The sequence below is a fragment of the Phalacrocorax aristotelis genome, chromosome 17, assembly GCF_949628215.1.
Source record: "Phalacrocorax aristotelis chromosome 17, bGulAri2.1, whole genome shotgun sequence".
Lineage (NCBI taxonomy): Eukaryota > Metazoa > Chordata > Aves > Suliformes > Phalacrocoracidae > Phalacrocorax > Phalacrocorax aristotelis.
The window spans coordinates 8,268,469-8,282,105 of NC_134292.1; the positions used below are offsets into that span (position 1 = coordinate 8,268,469).

Here is a 13,637-nt window from a genome sequence, read left to right on the forward strand (position 1 = left end):
GAGTCTATTAATCAACTTGTAAATTATTTAGAGAGCCATGCGCTGTCTTCAGCTAGTACAAACACACTGCATGCAAAGACTTGCTGAAAACCAACGGAGCTCCCAAAGGGTCTCTCTCCAATGTTCAGACAGCTTGCAGCTCGCCAGTACAGCGCTGTTAAAAACAAGAAATAACACTAAGCTTACCTCCTCAGATATAAAGATTTACTCAGCCTTTCAACTCTGAAACTCTTTGCAAGTTTTTAACAAAGAGGAAGCTGCTCTATTGTCAAATCTTTACTTCACACTTAGTGATGAGAATATTAATTTGGTGTCAAAAAAACCCCAAGTGCTTTCAGTGAGACTGTGATCGCGATCACCAGGGGACCCCAACTTTCAGAGGCTACACCAAAAAGCACCCTTTAAAAATACTCCAATTTAAAATAAGGGGGGGCAGGGCGGGAATCTACATTTGTACAGTAATAGCTTTTATTAGAAAACAGGAGAAATTAGGGAATTCTAGATTTTACCCCCCACATGCAGACTGCCATTGGGGACAGCTTCAGATATTACTACTTATAAAATAGAAAAAGGAAGGGGAAAAAACAACACAGATTGTGTGTGTTCAACTCTAACAGGCTGCAAACACAGTGCAACGTTATCGTCTTCCGTGAGTCAGCTCTCTTTACCACCTGAATCTTCATTTCAGTGGAAAAAACAATTACCCAATCTAATAGCAGTTCTCCCAGCTGAAAAGCAGAATCTTACTGGTTTGAGAGTAGGGGTATTCTTTCCCCCCTGCTCTTCACACTGTTTTCCTGTCATTTCATTTTTCTTGGCTCCATTTAATGCAGCCTTGCCAACAGATATATTAATTAGCAGTGACCACGCCACGCTATTTCACTATGAAAACAGAAAACTGAACAGACGGAATGGCATGCAAATTTCTTTTCAACTGACTGATGACCTTTCCTATTTTTTGTGGTGTCGCAATGCCAAAATGCTTCTGCTTCTATTTTCATTAATAAAATACAAACATCTCAAGGGCCAAACACCAGGGACATTGCGCGGGGAAGGGCAGAAAGGCTTTCTGCAGGGTGATTTTTCCCCTCACGTGGTATCAAATTCTGACAGACACCTTTAAAATGGTGAACTTAAGATACTGCAGATGAAACTTTAAATTAATGCGTGCCCATGTTTTCAATGAGACAGGTCCAGAGCGCAGTCTAGCCCTCCTCAGAATTACAGCAACCTGGGGACATGAATTCTGCGTAAGGGTCTTCACGAAGCCAGTGGGGTCTATGAACAGGCTATCTAAATATGCATCATTGGCCCTGGCATCATAGCCTGAATTACTCAAAGCGGAGGACCACTCTATGGTACAGTCTCTTCACAACATTTCAGAAGGAATCAAATTGAATGAATTAATGTATGTGAGTTGTCTTGCTGCCTAGGGAAGGGTTCTGGCCACTACACTCACCTCTTACTCCAAATGGAAGTCTTCTTATGCTGCCCAAGCAAACAGTGCGTGCTAAATTTAGCATTATTGACCAAGATTTAAACTAACTGGAGTTCGGGACCAGAAGATTGGTATCAGACTCCAATGCTGGTAATTTTCTGCCCAGAGTAGAGTCAGCAATAATTGCCCAGTATTCAGTGAAAACCACCATATCCTAAAGGAAAAGTCTGTGCATTTCAGAGTGGCTGTCCAGAGAACAGCTCCCTGTTTGTGTCAGACATAAAGCAGTCAGGTTGCTGAACTTTTCACTGAGAACGCATTTTTGAATATCTAGTGTGTACCAACTGTAGACTAGATTGTCCTGGGAATTAAAAAATTAATGGGCTCAAAAATATCTATGCTACTTTCATTAAGCAAAATAAACCACCATATACAAAATTGAGAGGTTTGATAAAGCAAGAGATAAGGTCTTTGTGAGACAGCAAACACTAGAAAATACAGAAAATGGGAATGCACTGAGTTGCCTACTGGGGTGAATAATAGAATTGCCTGGGCTGTTCTTGAAATACATGTTGTATACACGAAGCAGCATTACAGGAAAAGCAATACAAAGAATGTTTGTGAATCCTAAAACCAAGAAGAGTTCTGAGTTAGTCAACCAGAACTTGAACAGAATAGACAGTGGACAGCCTCAATAACTCAATGAGTCAGCTTTTAATAAGCTGGGTTTTGAGCCTTTTTATGACACCACATCATACCCTGTTGGCTTATCTTAAATGACTAGTTGTATGCAATCAGTTGTGTCCACAGGAAGGAGAACCACACTGAGATGAGTCCCCAGGGCAAGCGTTTTAAGAATATATGAGGTGTGCCCTCAAGATTTTATGGCACTAGTTTCATTTTGACTAGTAATGATTTAAGTGCAACATTTCTCATGGTCTGTCTTTGGTTCCAGGGTATTCTGTGATAATATCACTTGCATGATTCCTTGCCCAAAGGAACAACTACGCTTACTTGGTACATAACTAGAAATGAAATTAAAATTTTGATGTTCTAATTACTTTTCCAGTTATAACACTGTCTGCTATTGACTACGCTATCTCTACTCAAACGTGGTTTTCTTGAAACTGAATGCAGTCAATAATAGTGTGAGAATCCTTCCTTTGTATTAACCTGGCTGTAACTCCAGCAAGACAGTAAGGAGCCTTTGCTCATCTTTCCTTTTCAGTACACCACATTCTTTCATTTTCTCCAAGCCTCTTGTGAGGGCAGTAATGAATTCTTGTTAGTGTTTACTAATGTAAATTCATTCTTTGCTATCCCTGGGAGAGGAGGATTAGCAAAATGACAGAACTTATTATTTCTGGTATTGCTATATAATATTTACTTTTATTCGGCTCTAAATTCTGTAGTATGTCCCACCAAATAAAATATATGTGCATACAAGCAAAAACTAAGGGAGAATTTTTTAGCACAATGCACAGAAATATCGTAATGCCTCCCATTAACATTCAGAAGCATCGTACAGCTTTATCCTTGCATGCTATACTAAAAAAATTAATCTAAATCTGAAATCGTTTCTAATTTGGGGGAAGAAAGGAATTGCAACTTCAGTTTCATTTTCCTGAAATGAAAGCAGCTCCCTTAGACTAAGAATGTGCATATTTTTTATGACTGGCTAAAAATTATAATCTGTGCAATTATTTTACTCTACTGGGAATGCTTTTGGTATCTCCTTTAAGGAACTTGAATGGTTAAGATGAAATTTATAAAACACACAAAGAGCATTTTAGTAATGCCAGCTCTTAAAGGACCTATCTTTGAATAAATAGATCATCCAAACTCCCATCTCAGCCGTTAGTGAAATTTAGAGAGTGAGGTATCTACAGTGGCTGTCCTCCACTTCACAGAGATGAGAAGAAAGTGAAATTTCAGCATACATCTAAGATTCTGAAATCAATGGATACCATGAAAAAGACAGAAAAGGCCCAGAGCTTAAGATGATCTCCACACACGAGTTAGACTTCCTACACAAGTAGCCACATTCAGGACAATCAGAACATACACACGAAGAACTTATTTCCATACATAAAGCTCAATGATAATTGCAATTAATATACGCTAAGATCTCTTGCCTTTGAGTTAAAAAATGGCCACTCTTATCAGCAGTATCTCTAAATCAGAAAACCCTCTCCTAGATCTCTGTGCCTATGTTATAGAGCACCCAGCTTCTCTTTCAGGCCATAGAGATTCATGCTTTCCACGCCCATGGCTCCTGCATAAGCTCCTAGTCCCAGCAATATGGTGTCTGCCACAGAAAATTAATGCATTGAACTAGCCGAGTTACTGTATTACGAATAAATGCAATCCATTCACTAGAGATGAAGTTTAGAGTTAAAATGAATTACTTTGTGGCTTGATAAAGCGACTGACAGAGGGATAGAATACCCAAAGCTGCAGGCTGCCAAAGGTCTTTTTGAAATGCTTAGAAAAGTACTGAATCTCTTGGTACGGTCTCAAGGGAACTTCAGTTAATTTTATAGGCTCATGTTTCAGATCTGTGTAATTCAGTCTCAGAATTAAACTACTGCGCAAAAAAGAGGACTTTCAAGCTTTCCCCCTCACCAAAAATAAGACAATGAAGATTATTTTTTGCTCAGGGAGGGTTTGCTCAAAACTCCATTAATATTGAAGCTTAACCGAGATTCCTCTATCTTCAGCAAGATTGCCTCCTTGTATTTGTATTGTTGGTAACCACTTGGCCTGTTGCCAGAAACAGGACTGAAAATTCCTCTTCCAGGCAACTGTAATTTGGCAAAATAAACATTCTTCCACCCTACTGAAATACAACTTATCCTTTAGAACTACAGATCTTGTCTGATTTTTAATACCCACCACATACAGAGAGCTATCCGTGTGAACGGCAACTAACAAACAGGTAAGTTTAAGCTGCTGCCCTAAGGAGCTTACAGTATTCATGCTTCCTCTGAAATCACTGCAGAGCACTCCAAAAGCAAGGGATGCTTAGATGTTCTTTGTGGTAGTCCCCTCCTACAGCCAAAAATGCTGACAGAAATGAAGTTCAAAGAAACTTTATTTTTAAGTTTAAAATATTTGCGTGAAAGTAGAGGAATCTACAGAAGCATTCTAAAAGTCAAAATCCACATATAAAAACAGAGTCTTTATTATAGCCCGCCTGAAATAAAAATGAAACATAATACTGTTCCTTAAATAACAGTTTAAACATTTTTAAATTATATACCTATATCAGAATTCTGGTTTTGATTTAGAGATAAAAACATGGAATACAGATTTTGGAATGGGTACAAGAAATCTGAATTCAGTGGAACAGTGAAGTATTTGCTTTGAAGATATTGATGAGCTTAGAAATCAAACCTCTGTTACGCAGTGCTACAAATCACATGCAATGAATGGAATGAATCAACTTTCAGATTACTCTGATGGAACTCAGGTTAGAATCTGACCAAGAAAAATTCACTCTCCATTTGTTTTTCACCACAAATTTGTAAGGAGACGACAAGGTGCCCTACCTGGGTATCCGTTGTCAATATAAGGCTTAACGAGTTCTCCAAGTTTCGTCTTGTCTGCAACAGCTTCCTTTAACAGTTGCCCACAGCAAACTAACAGGAAGGAAGAACAAAAAAGACACAAGGTTAAATTTTAAAAAGGAAGCAACAAAGAAAAGGAAAAAAACCCAGAAGCTGCATACTGGAATAAGGTCACTGAATAAAATAAAAGTTGTAGGTTTGGGGGTTTGTTGTTAGGAATGTGGTTTGGTTTTTTTTTTTTGGCCAAGCAGAGCAAAAAGCGAAGAGACTGAGCAGGGGAGAATACTGAATAAAAAAGAATACATTTGGTAAAGAACATATTAAAAACAGGGATAGAGAGAAAGATATTAATCAAATATGTTTCTGAAATAATAACTGAAGGGAATGCTAGTGGTTTTGACTTTTTATAAACTTCTAATTACTGAATAAAGTTACACCTGCTGAACAGCATCTGAACCACGCCGTTGGAGGTGCAGGATAATATGCAGTTCAAGGAAGTGACTCCCTGGGTCATTTAATGATAATGTCAGAATTATATTTTTAAAACTGTGCTAATGCAATATTATCACTGACTGCAAATACACAGAACACCAGGAGATGCAGATTTAAAGTCTTAGTCAGGGCAGTTGTACATGAAAAACTGCTACTTTGGGCTTGGATAGCACGTTCTGACCAAAGTTATTTTATTGTGTTTTACTGCCCCACGCGAGTTAGATACAACAGTCCTGATCCTTATTTTACAGGGAGGGAACTAAGGTGCAGAGAGGTTACACAACATCACAAGTCCTGGTTTCAACTCACTTTAGGTAAGTATTATATAACAGTCACTGTGGACATTATTGCATGGCCTTTCAATTAATAATCGTAAGTTGATTCCACCTTTTCGGAAATCAGTAGCACCAACACCTACAGCTGCACTGACTTTCATGGAAAAAGCAGAAAGCCCTTTCATCTGCTTTGTCGCTGTTAATCACACTGTTTGGCAACCAAGAGTAAAAATATTCCACAGGAACATTTCTTGGACAAAGTTGATGAAGTTTAATGTTGAAGTGGCAAGGGGTGAACACAAATGTTAACAGCCACTAGTTGTCCTGGAGAAGTAAATTCATATTCACAATAAATGGTATTAAAACATAACAGAAACTCAGTGCATAGACACCAGCTTAAGAAAATTTATATGTACACACCTAAATTCAATCCAATTCATGAGACTATTTAAACATAGGATTAAATTTTTAAGCCTGTGCTTCAATCCCAATGGCCTAATTGGAAATTCAGTATGTGCTGAACACTATTCTGAAACATGATGGTCTTTCGACTCTGTTTTAAATATTTTGTTTACAGTATACTTAAAATTCAACATACAGGTAAAGCAGTGGTAATGGTATTTACTGAAAAGGTCTGCAACTCTCTCATATAGCCGTTACTTAAAAAAAAACCCACAAATTTTTATCTAGATGAAAACACAAACTTGCCATTTTAGAAATAAAGGTAAAAAAATATTCAGAAACAGAAGAACAAGTTAATTTTTCTTTAACACATTCAAACATGGTTTATTTTTCATTAAGCCAATTACACATTAAAAATACAGCTTTGAATAAACCTACAAAGACTTATTTTTAGTATGAAATTATAAAATGCAGCAATATTAAAATAACTGATGGCATAAACATTCTATCAATTCTATTTGTACTTACCAGGATTGTAATATAGATTTTTAAATAAATTAAATGTACCATTTTCAAGGTCACTGGATGGCATTTTAGTCCTATTCATGTATTTTTTAAAAACACTAAAATAAAGATCTAAAATACAAAAATACTAAACCTAGAACTCCAAACTGATAGGTAGCCAGTTTCATAGCTTTCTGTTCCTTTAATGGAACTGACAAACCTACGATCTAGCCATGAGTTGGAACAATTACATGGAAAGCATGTGGCTTTTTCTGAAGGTTCAAGTTTGAACTTGAAAAAATTTATTTCTTTTCTGATCTACTAAACCTGTAAGAGAAAACAATACTGCTCAGATCCTGAAGTTGTTATTCATGTGTAAAGCTAAATCCAGGTGCAATGAAATCTTTTGACTTCACCAGGAGTTCAGGGAAGACACCAGCAAACTGGCACATTGCTGTGGGCAATTGATTGAGCTCCACTAATGACAGAATCTCCCAAAAAGAAATAAAATCACTACCTACTTAACTCTGATTTTTCCCTTTGGTATAGGTTGAAAGAATACTAATGAAACAAACGTGCATTTTACTTAACAAAGAGGGTATGACTAATCAGCAACTTTTACAGGTATCAGGCATTTGTTTAAAATAATTGATGGCTATCCCTCTATTAGAAGACATTCTAGAACATGGGCGCATATTGCACTGATCCTACCACCAAGCTCTGTATTCATATTATAGGACTTTTTAATATTAGCATGCTAACCATGAACAAGCCTCTCATAAAATTTTCTAGGCCTCCTTTACAAAAGGAGAATGCACTTTTAAATAACTGCTTCCTTTTCTAATACATTACTTCTGATGGCCAGAACCTGAGTCTTCATTCAAGTTCAGTGTAAATTCTGTTTTAAAAGTGCCCCAGTTTTGGTCAGACAGTGGAAACTGCAAAGATGTTACTCATGGTCCACTGCTCCACAGAAGAATTCATAGCACTACAGGAATCTAACACATCGAAAAATACTGATGTAAAGGCTAGAAAAAATGGTGAATAAAAAGATGTTAGAGCTGGTTTGTCACAGAATATATGCTCTATCGGTTATATTTCTTCATTGAAATACTTTTCACTTCCCTGAAAAATTTGACATCCATAACAGTGGACAAACAGAGAAATTTTATGAGCAAGCAAGACAGACAGACAGCAAAAGATAAATGATCAAAATGAGAGAAAGAGGGAATTGAGCAAAGGGGATATTTATTGAGAACTTACTGTTGACAACACCATACTTCTGAGCTATTAGTGCTGCCTGCAGGCTCTTCCCGCTGCCTGGGGGTCCACAAAAAAGAATCCGTGGTGTAAAGGGGGCAGCTGATCGGTGACGTGTTTGGACATAGGTCAGAACTAGAACATGAGGGACAGGCAAGAAATACAGCTTATACCTATTTCTTTTTTTTTTTTTTTTAAAAAAAGCAAACATTGCTGAACTTCTCTCTTTTGTCAAAAAAAGGTTGTCATGTTGATCATAATTTATTTTTTCACTGGAATATCTAGATACTCCAATGAAAATCAGGACTCTGATAAAACTGTCATGTCAGCAACTTACACTGAGAAGCACTTTAGAAATCTTACTATCATTACATTCCTATACTTACTTTCATCAGTAGATGTCAAACCATTTTAAAGAACAGATTCAATTAATAATTGCTCTTTTACCGTGTTGTTTTTAGCAGAAGTAATTTTTGCTTGATAGGTACATTTTTACCATGCAAATTAGAGAGGGATATAATTACATTTAATACTTTCTGCAGTTTCTGAACAAATATTTAAGTGTAAAAACTCAGGATGTTAAATGAATATGACATTTATCCAGCTCTGTGTGTGTGATTTACAGACACCTAATTATAATATTATACAACACATAACCGAGAATTATTTTATTCTTTTGTCCATTACTTTTGTAGAGCATATTAAGGATATTTGAGCTTCTCTGGCCTATTCCGCTCCGTTTGCTGGATATCATTCTACATTTTGTATTGCGTAGGAAATACTACATCCAGGTCTATCTACATATTATAAGAGCTTTGGAAAGACCACAGGACATGTGAAGCATCATCAACATTGCCATATTATAGGGATCTGAACTTTGTTACAATCTCAAAAGAGAATGTGATAGATCACCAAGAAGCTAAAGGAAGACACACCTTGGCAGTGAGGACAAGTTACGATCATATTTGGCATAGCCAAGCACTCTTACTCCCTGTGCCCCTTTTATGGCTCACAATACTAGTGAAGAGAGCAGCTCCAGCTTCAGCACAAGCTAAGCAAGCTTTCCAGGGACTGTTGATGCAAACTGCCAGACTAAAGTTCATGCCACTGTATCCTGACTGCCATGGTTACCCATGATTAGAGCAGCATGGGCACACCTATGACTTTGATTTCCTCTCTAATTGCAATGGGTACAATTAAGTGTTAGCCCACACATCTTCAGTTCAAATAAAAGACTCTCTAGCCTAACGAATCCTTATAATAAAAATAGTATTTTAGCTTAACAAATAGGACAGGCTTAGATTAATACTTGTATGAATCATAAGCCCATATTAAAAAAAAACAAACACAAAAGGATGGACAGAGAACATCAGAAGGATCAGTATTTTCGCTACCATCATTAACACATTACTGTATACTAACTAGCAATTTTTCTGAGAACCCTCTGCTAGACACTTTGGTATCATTATAAAGTCTTTTTGTAATAAAGAAGCATCTCCACTGAACTCCAGCCCTGCTCTTTCTAGATAGTGGACATAAAGTATTGAGGAACGAACTCAAACTGCAACCACATGGGATCACACACATCTCTTCCTCCAGTGCCACAAGGTGTACTGGGATACGACATCGTACAACTGAATTTGATGTCATATATCCTAGCATACATTAGCAGAAATTGCATTAAAGTTTAAGAGTTTACAAACTTACAACTGTACGAAACAATCCATAATAATACTAATGTTGATAAGAGACCTGCTCTTTCTTTAAGTCTGCCTGTAGCAATAAAAATACTTAACGAAAAACCTTGAAAAGCATAAGCGAAAATAGTGGGTTTGCTGCATAACTTCCTAAAAACCAACTCTCAGCTACCCAAGGAGTGCTCTAGTTATTCTGAACATTTTCCATAACCCAGTGTATTGAAAAGCACAAACACTACAGGCAAAGCACCCTGCTTACAAATGATGCTTAATTTGCAGTAAATAACCAAGTTAATTAGGAGTAATGATCCCCTAGACAGTCTCCACATCTAATTATTCTTTAAAAAAAAAAATCTGGCTGCTTGATGCGCTGCAGAAAAAAGATCTAGAGAGGATTTTTTCATTCCAGTTTTCAATTTATCTCACTACATTATTAATTAATAATAATTAATATTCAGGCACTCACATTTTTATTTACAATTCAAGGCATGAATTCTTTATGAATGATGATATGAACTTTTAAATTTAATTAAGTAATTTAGAGGTAATTAATGTGTAAATTCAGAATATAAACTTCCTACTTGTTTATCTTAAAAGTGCAGCACTTGTTATTAAAAAAAAGACCTTTTTTGAGATGCAAAATTACTGGGATATAACAGATCATCTACAGAGTGACAGCTACAAAGTACATTATCAGTTGGTCTTCCTGGCAGTTTCCTTATTCTCTTCTTGAAGAATCAACATTAGAAGTCAGATTGCATTACAGACAAGCAGAGGCAAACAAGAAATGTTGAACAGAAAAGCTACCAGCACAAACAGCTTTTAAATAATGAAACATTACCAGCTTTGAACTACTCCTACTTCTTGTTACCAGACTTGTGGAAGGTACTGGCCCTTGGGGAGATGAACAATTGACCCACAATGCAGCCTTTTAGCAAAGACTCTCGCAGAAATAACCATGACATTTGCTCCACTGAGTCAGCTGCTCCTTGGCAGGACAGTGCTACTAAGACTTTCCACTTATCTGCACTTACTCTAGTCCTGTAAAATAATTCCCAGGTACAGCCCCAAATGCTGTACTAGAGAGAACAGAACTCATCTGGCAGCCATCTGTGGTGGCTAACCCTAATTCTACAAACTGTCTCCAACAGCTAGGAACTACCTTTCAACTAAGAGTTTATCAACTATCAGATTTACCATAAAGGTACATATTTACCCTGTGAAAGGACGTCCATTGAAGGCTGGTCTGCATTGATCGATTTCAAAACTTTTTGGTAGATCTGGAAAACCTCGGGGAAGTTTCTGTGATATTTCAGCAGTTTCTTTGACATCTCCTCTTCAGATAGATCTTCTGGTTTCACCAAACGTTGCTGTACCAGCAGATCACTTGGCCAGTCAAAGGTTGTATGGTACACCTCTAGAAGTTAGGCAGTGATTAGGATCTAAGACGATAATTTAATAGGTCTTGCTCAGCTCTAAAAGGTTTCCTGAGCAAAATCAAGGTCTTTGCTTAAGCTTTACATGTGGCACAAGCAATAACCTGTGTACTTCCCTCCCTACTTCTACTGTCAGCTGACTATTACTCTGCAGTTGCACAGATAGGAAGTGGCCAAGGTAACTGCCCACCTGTGTAGCCAAGACAGCACGATGAGTAAGAAACAGGAACTGGGGATAGCTCTCCAAATTCTTAGACTGAAACTTAAGCAAGACCTTTGACAAGCAGATCTCCTTTATAGCGAATAAAAGCCACTTCTTTAGCTAAGAACGTCCCTTCTAATTCCACTCCTAAGACATCCAACTTGATTTTTTTTATTGAGCTTTGTCAGGATTTTATTTCATGATGGATGGTTGATAATGATACTCAATAAACAATACAGAGCTAAGTCTATTTGACAGCCATTTAATGGAAGATACCTAAAAGCGTACCTGCACTTCAGAAAAAAATCCCAGGATCTACAAAGATGCACAGCAAAACATACACCCACATGAACAGATCGAACCTTCAAATATTCTGTACTGCCATAGTCTACTGTTTGCAGGGTCAGTACTGAGCTTTACATTTTCCCATATTTTACTGGCACAGAAAATAATGCAACGTCAACAAATACTTTTTCCAAACAGATTAAATTTATAATTATAAATTCCTGCTAGTTCTTAAAGGGATACCATTTAAATTTTAATCCCACTGGTATTAATGTTTCTGAGACCAAGCAACACTCTAGTTTCTAGCAGACATCAGGAGTAAACACATACTGCACCTTCTGTGAAGGGATCAAGCCTCTTCCCACTGTTCCTCTCAATCAGCACAGTGTCTGGGGCATAAAGCACAACTAGGACCAAAAAAAAAAAGAAAGAAAGAAAGAACATAAAGAAAAAAGTGTGGCTCTTGTTAGTTAGTTGCTTTACTTTGCGTAACTGTTCAGATGTATCCTAGTATTAAAGATGGATGAATGTATTTCAAGCACATTTGCCTCATTCGCCTTTCCCAGCATTCTACCCACAAATACTGTACTTCACTTCTAATCAGAATTTTGCTCCATCTTCTAAACAGTATAGGGGGATAAAATCTACATTAATCCAGTCCAGTACCGATAAGTACTAGCTGTCCCTGTCATCCTTACTAATTAACAAGGTTGTCCCTCACTTACATCGTATCTGGAGCCTAGGGCTCGAGAATGATTCTCTTTTATACCACAAACAACTACTTTTCACCCAGGTACTTCGGTGGTGAGACCGGTGAAACTTATTTTTGTATAACCTCACAGAAAAGTGTTCAAACTTGATTAGAAAGCATCAAAAGATGGAGAATCTGTCAGCTCCCTAGGTTGCTTTTGGCTAATCATCCTCACAGTTAAACATTGTAATTTAATTACTCTTTTCAGTGCATTTGATTACAGGTTTCAAACAAGTTGTTCTTATGACTTTCTTCTCTGTATCAAATAGCTCTTTCAGACGCTTCTCTCCCTATTAAGGTACTCATACACCGTAAATCTCATCTCCTCTCAGTCTTCTTTTTGATTAACTAGACAGACTGAGCTTTAAGATTCTCATTCAGGTCTTGGTTGCACAGATATAATTGTGAGCAAAACTCAACTTCAGATGTTATTAGCTATATTAAAAATACATGCAAGTACTAGACATTAAACATTTTTGCCTAACTCTATTGCAGTGCTTCTGAATTCTTCATTAACAGTCGAATCTCATCCAAATCAAATCCAAAGTGACAATTTATTAAGTTCGCTAACATTCTGTTCACTATCCACTGGCAAGCTCGACATTTATCATTTTACACTGTATTCCACACAATCATAATAACTTCCTACATTCTAAGTAGGTCCTCTAACTATATTAATTCCGGACAACTGGCTTCTTCTAGAAGGCAATGGCAGCTGTCAAGGCCTTGTCTATAAGCACTTCGCCAGTAAACAAACGTTCCTCTCAAATCATGCCAGAATCCACTCATACTCTGAAAGGTCAAGCTTAAAAGCATGATGTTTCTGCTTCACTTGGTGGAGTAAAGTTTGCTAAGTATGCATTCTCTAATTCAACAGAAGGATTAATTTGTATTTAGTACAAGAGGAATTGTTTTGGTCTGAGGATAAAGGATGATTTCTAGAGATTGAAGTCAAACAAAACTTAGCCCCACTCCCAGAACAGAAACAAAGCTACATATAGCTGCCCAGGGAGAGACACTTGCTGGAGTGGGTCTTTTTCTGGGGAGGTGGGGAGGGGGTAGGGGTGGGGGATGGGGTGTTGTGTTATTTTTTTTCCCCAGAAAAAAATTACAGAAAATATTTACAGTACTCTAACATGTAAGAAGAAAAGGGTTCATGTGTGAAAGACAGGGTTAAAGTCTCACTCAAAAACTACCTCAAGTTTTTGAGTGAGTCTGAACCATACTGAAATATTCTGCTGTCTGGTGACTCCAGTGCCTTCAGTATCGGCACTGAATTTATTGAGGATTTTTGGAGAGAAACACTTCTAGTCTTTCCTGCTGGAT

General features: G+C 37.3%; 1 protein-coding gene across 2 annotated transcripts in view; it reads right to left on the bottom strand.

Annotated features, from left to right (window-relative positions):
* Positions 1 to 13,637, bottom strand: part of AK8 (adenylate kinase 8) — a 73,013-nt gene that overhangs the window by 37,746 nt on the left and 21,630 nt on the right. Inside the window, exons 7-10 of one of the 2 annotated variants that reach the window (XM_075112059.1) lie at positions 11,896 to 11,967; positions 10,854 to 11,054; positions 7,944 to 8,075; positions 4,990 to 5,079 (exon numbers count right to left, since the gene is read on the bottom strand). In XM_075112059.1, coding sequence (XP_074968160.1) covers positions 4,990 to 5,079; positions 7,944 to 8,075; positions 10,854 to 11,054; positions 11,896 to 11,967 — 495 coding nt within the window. The remainder of the gene's footprint in view (positions 1 to 4,989; positions 5,080 to 7,943; positions 8,076 to 10,853; positions 11,055 to 11,895; positions 11,968 to 13,637) is intronic. The other variant, XM_075112060.1, reaches the window with a different exon arrangement.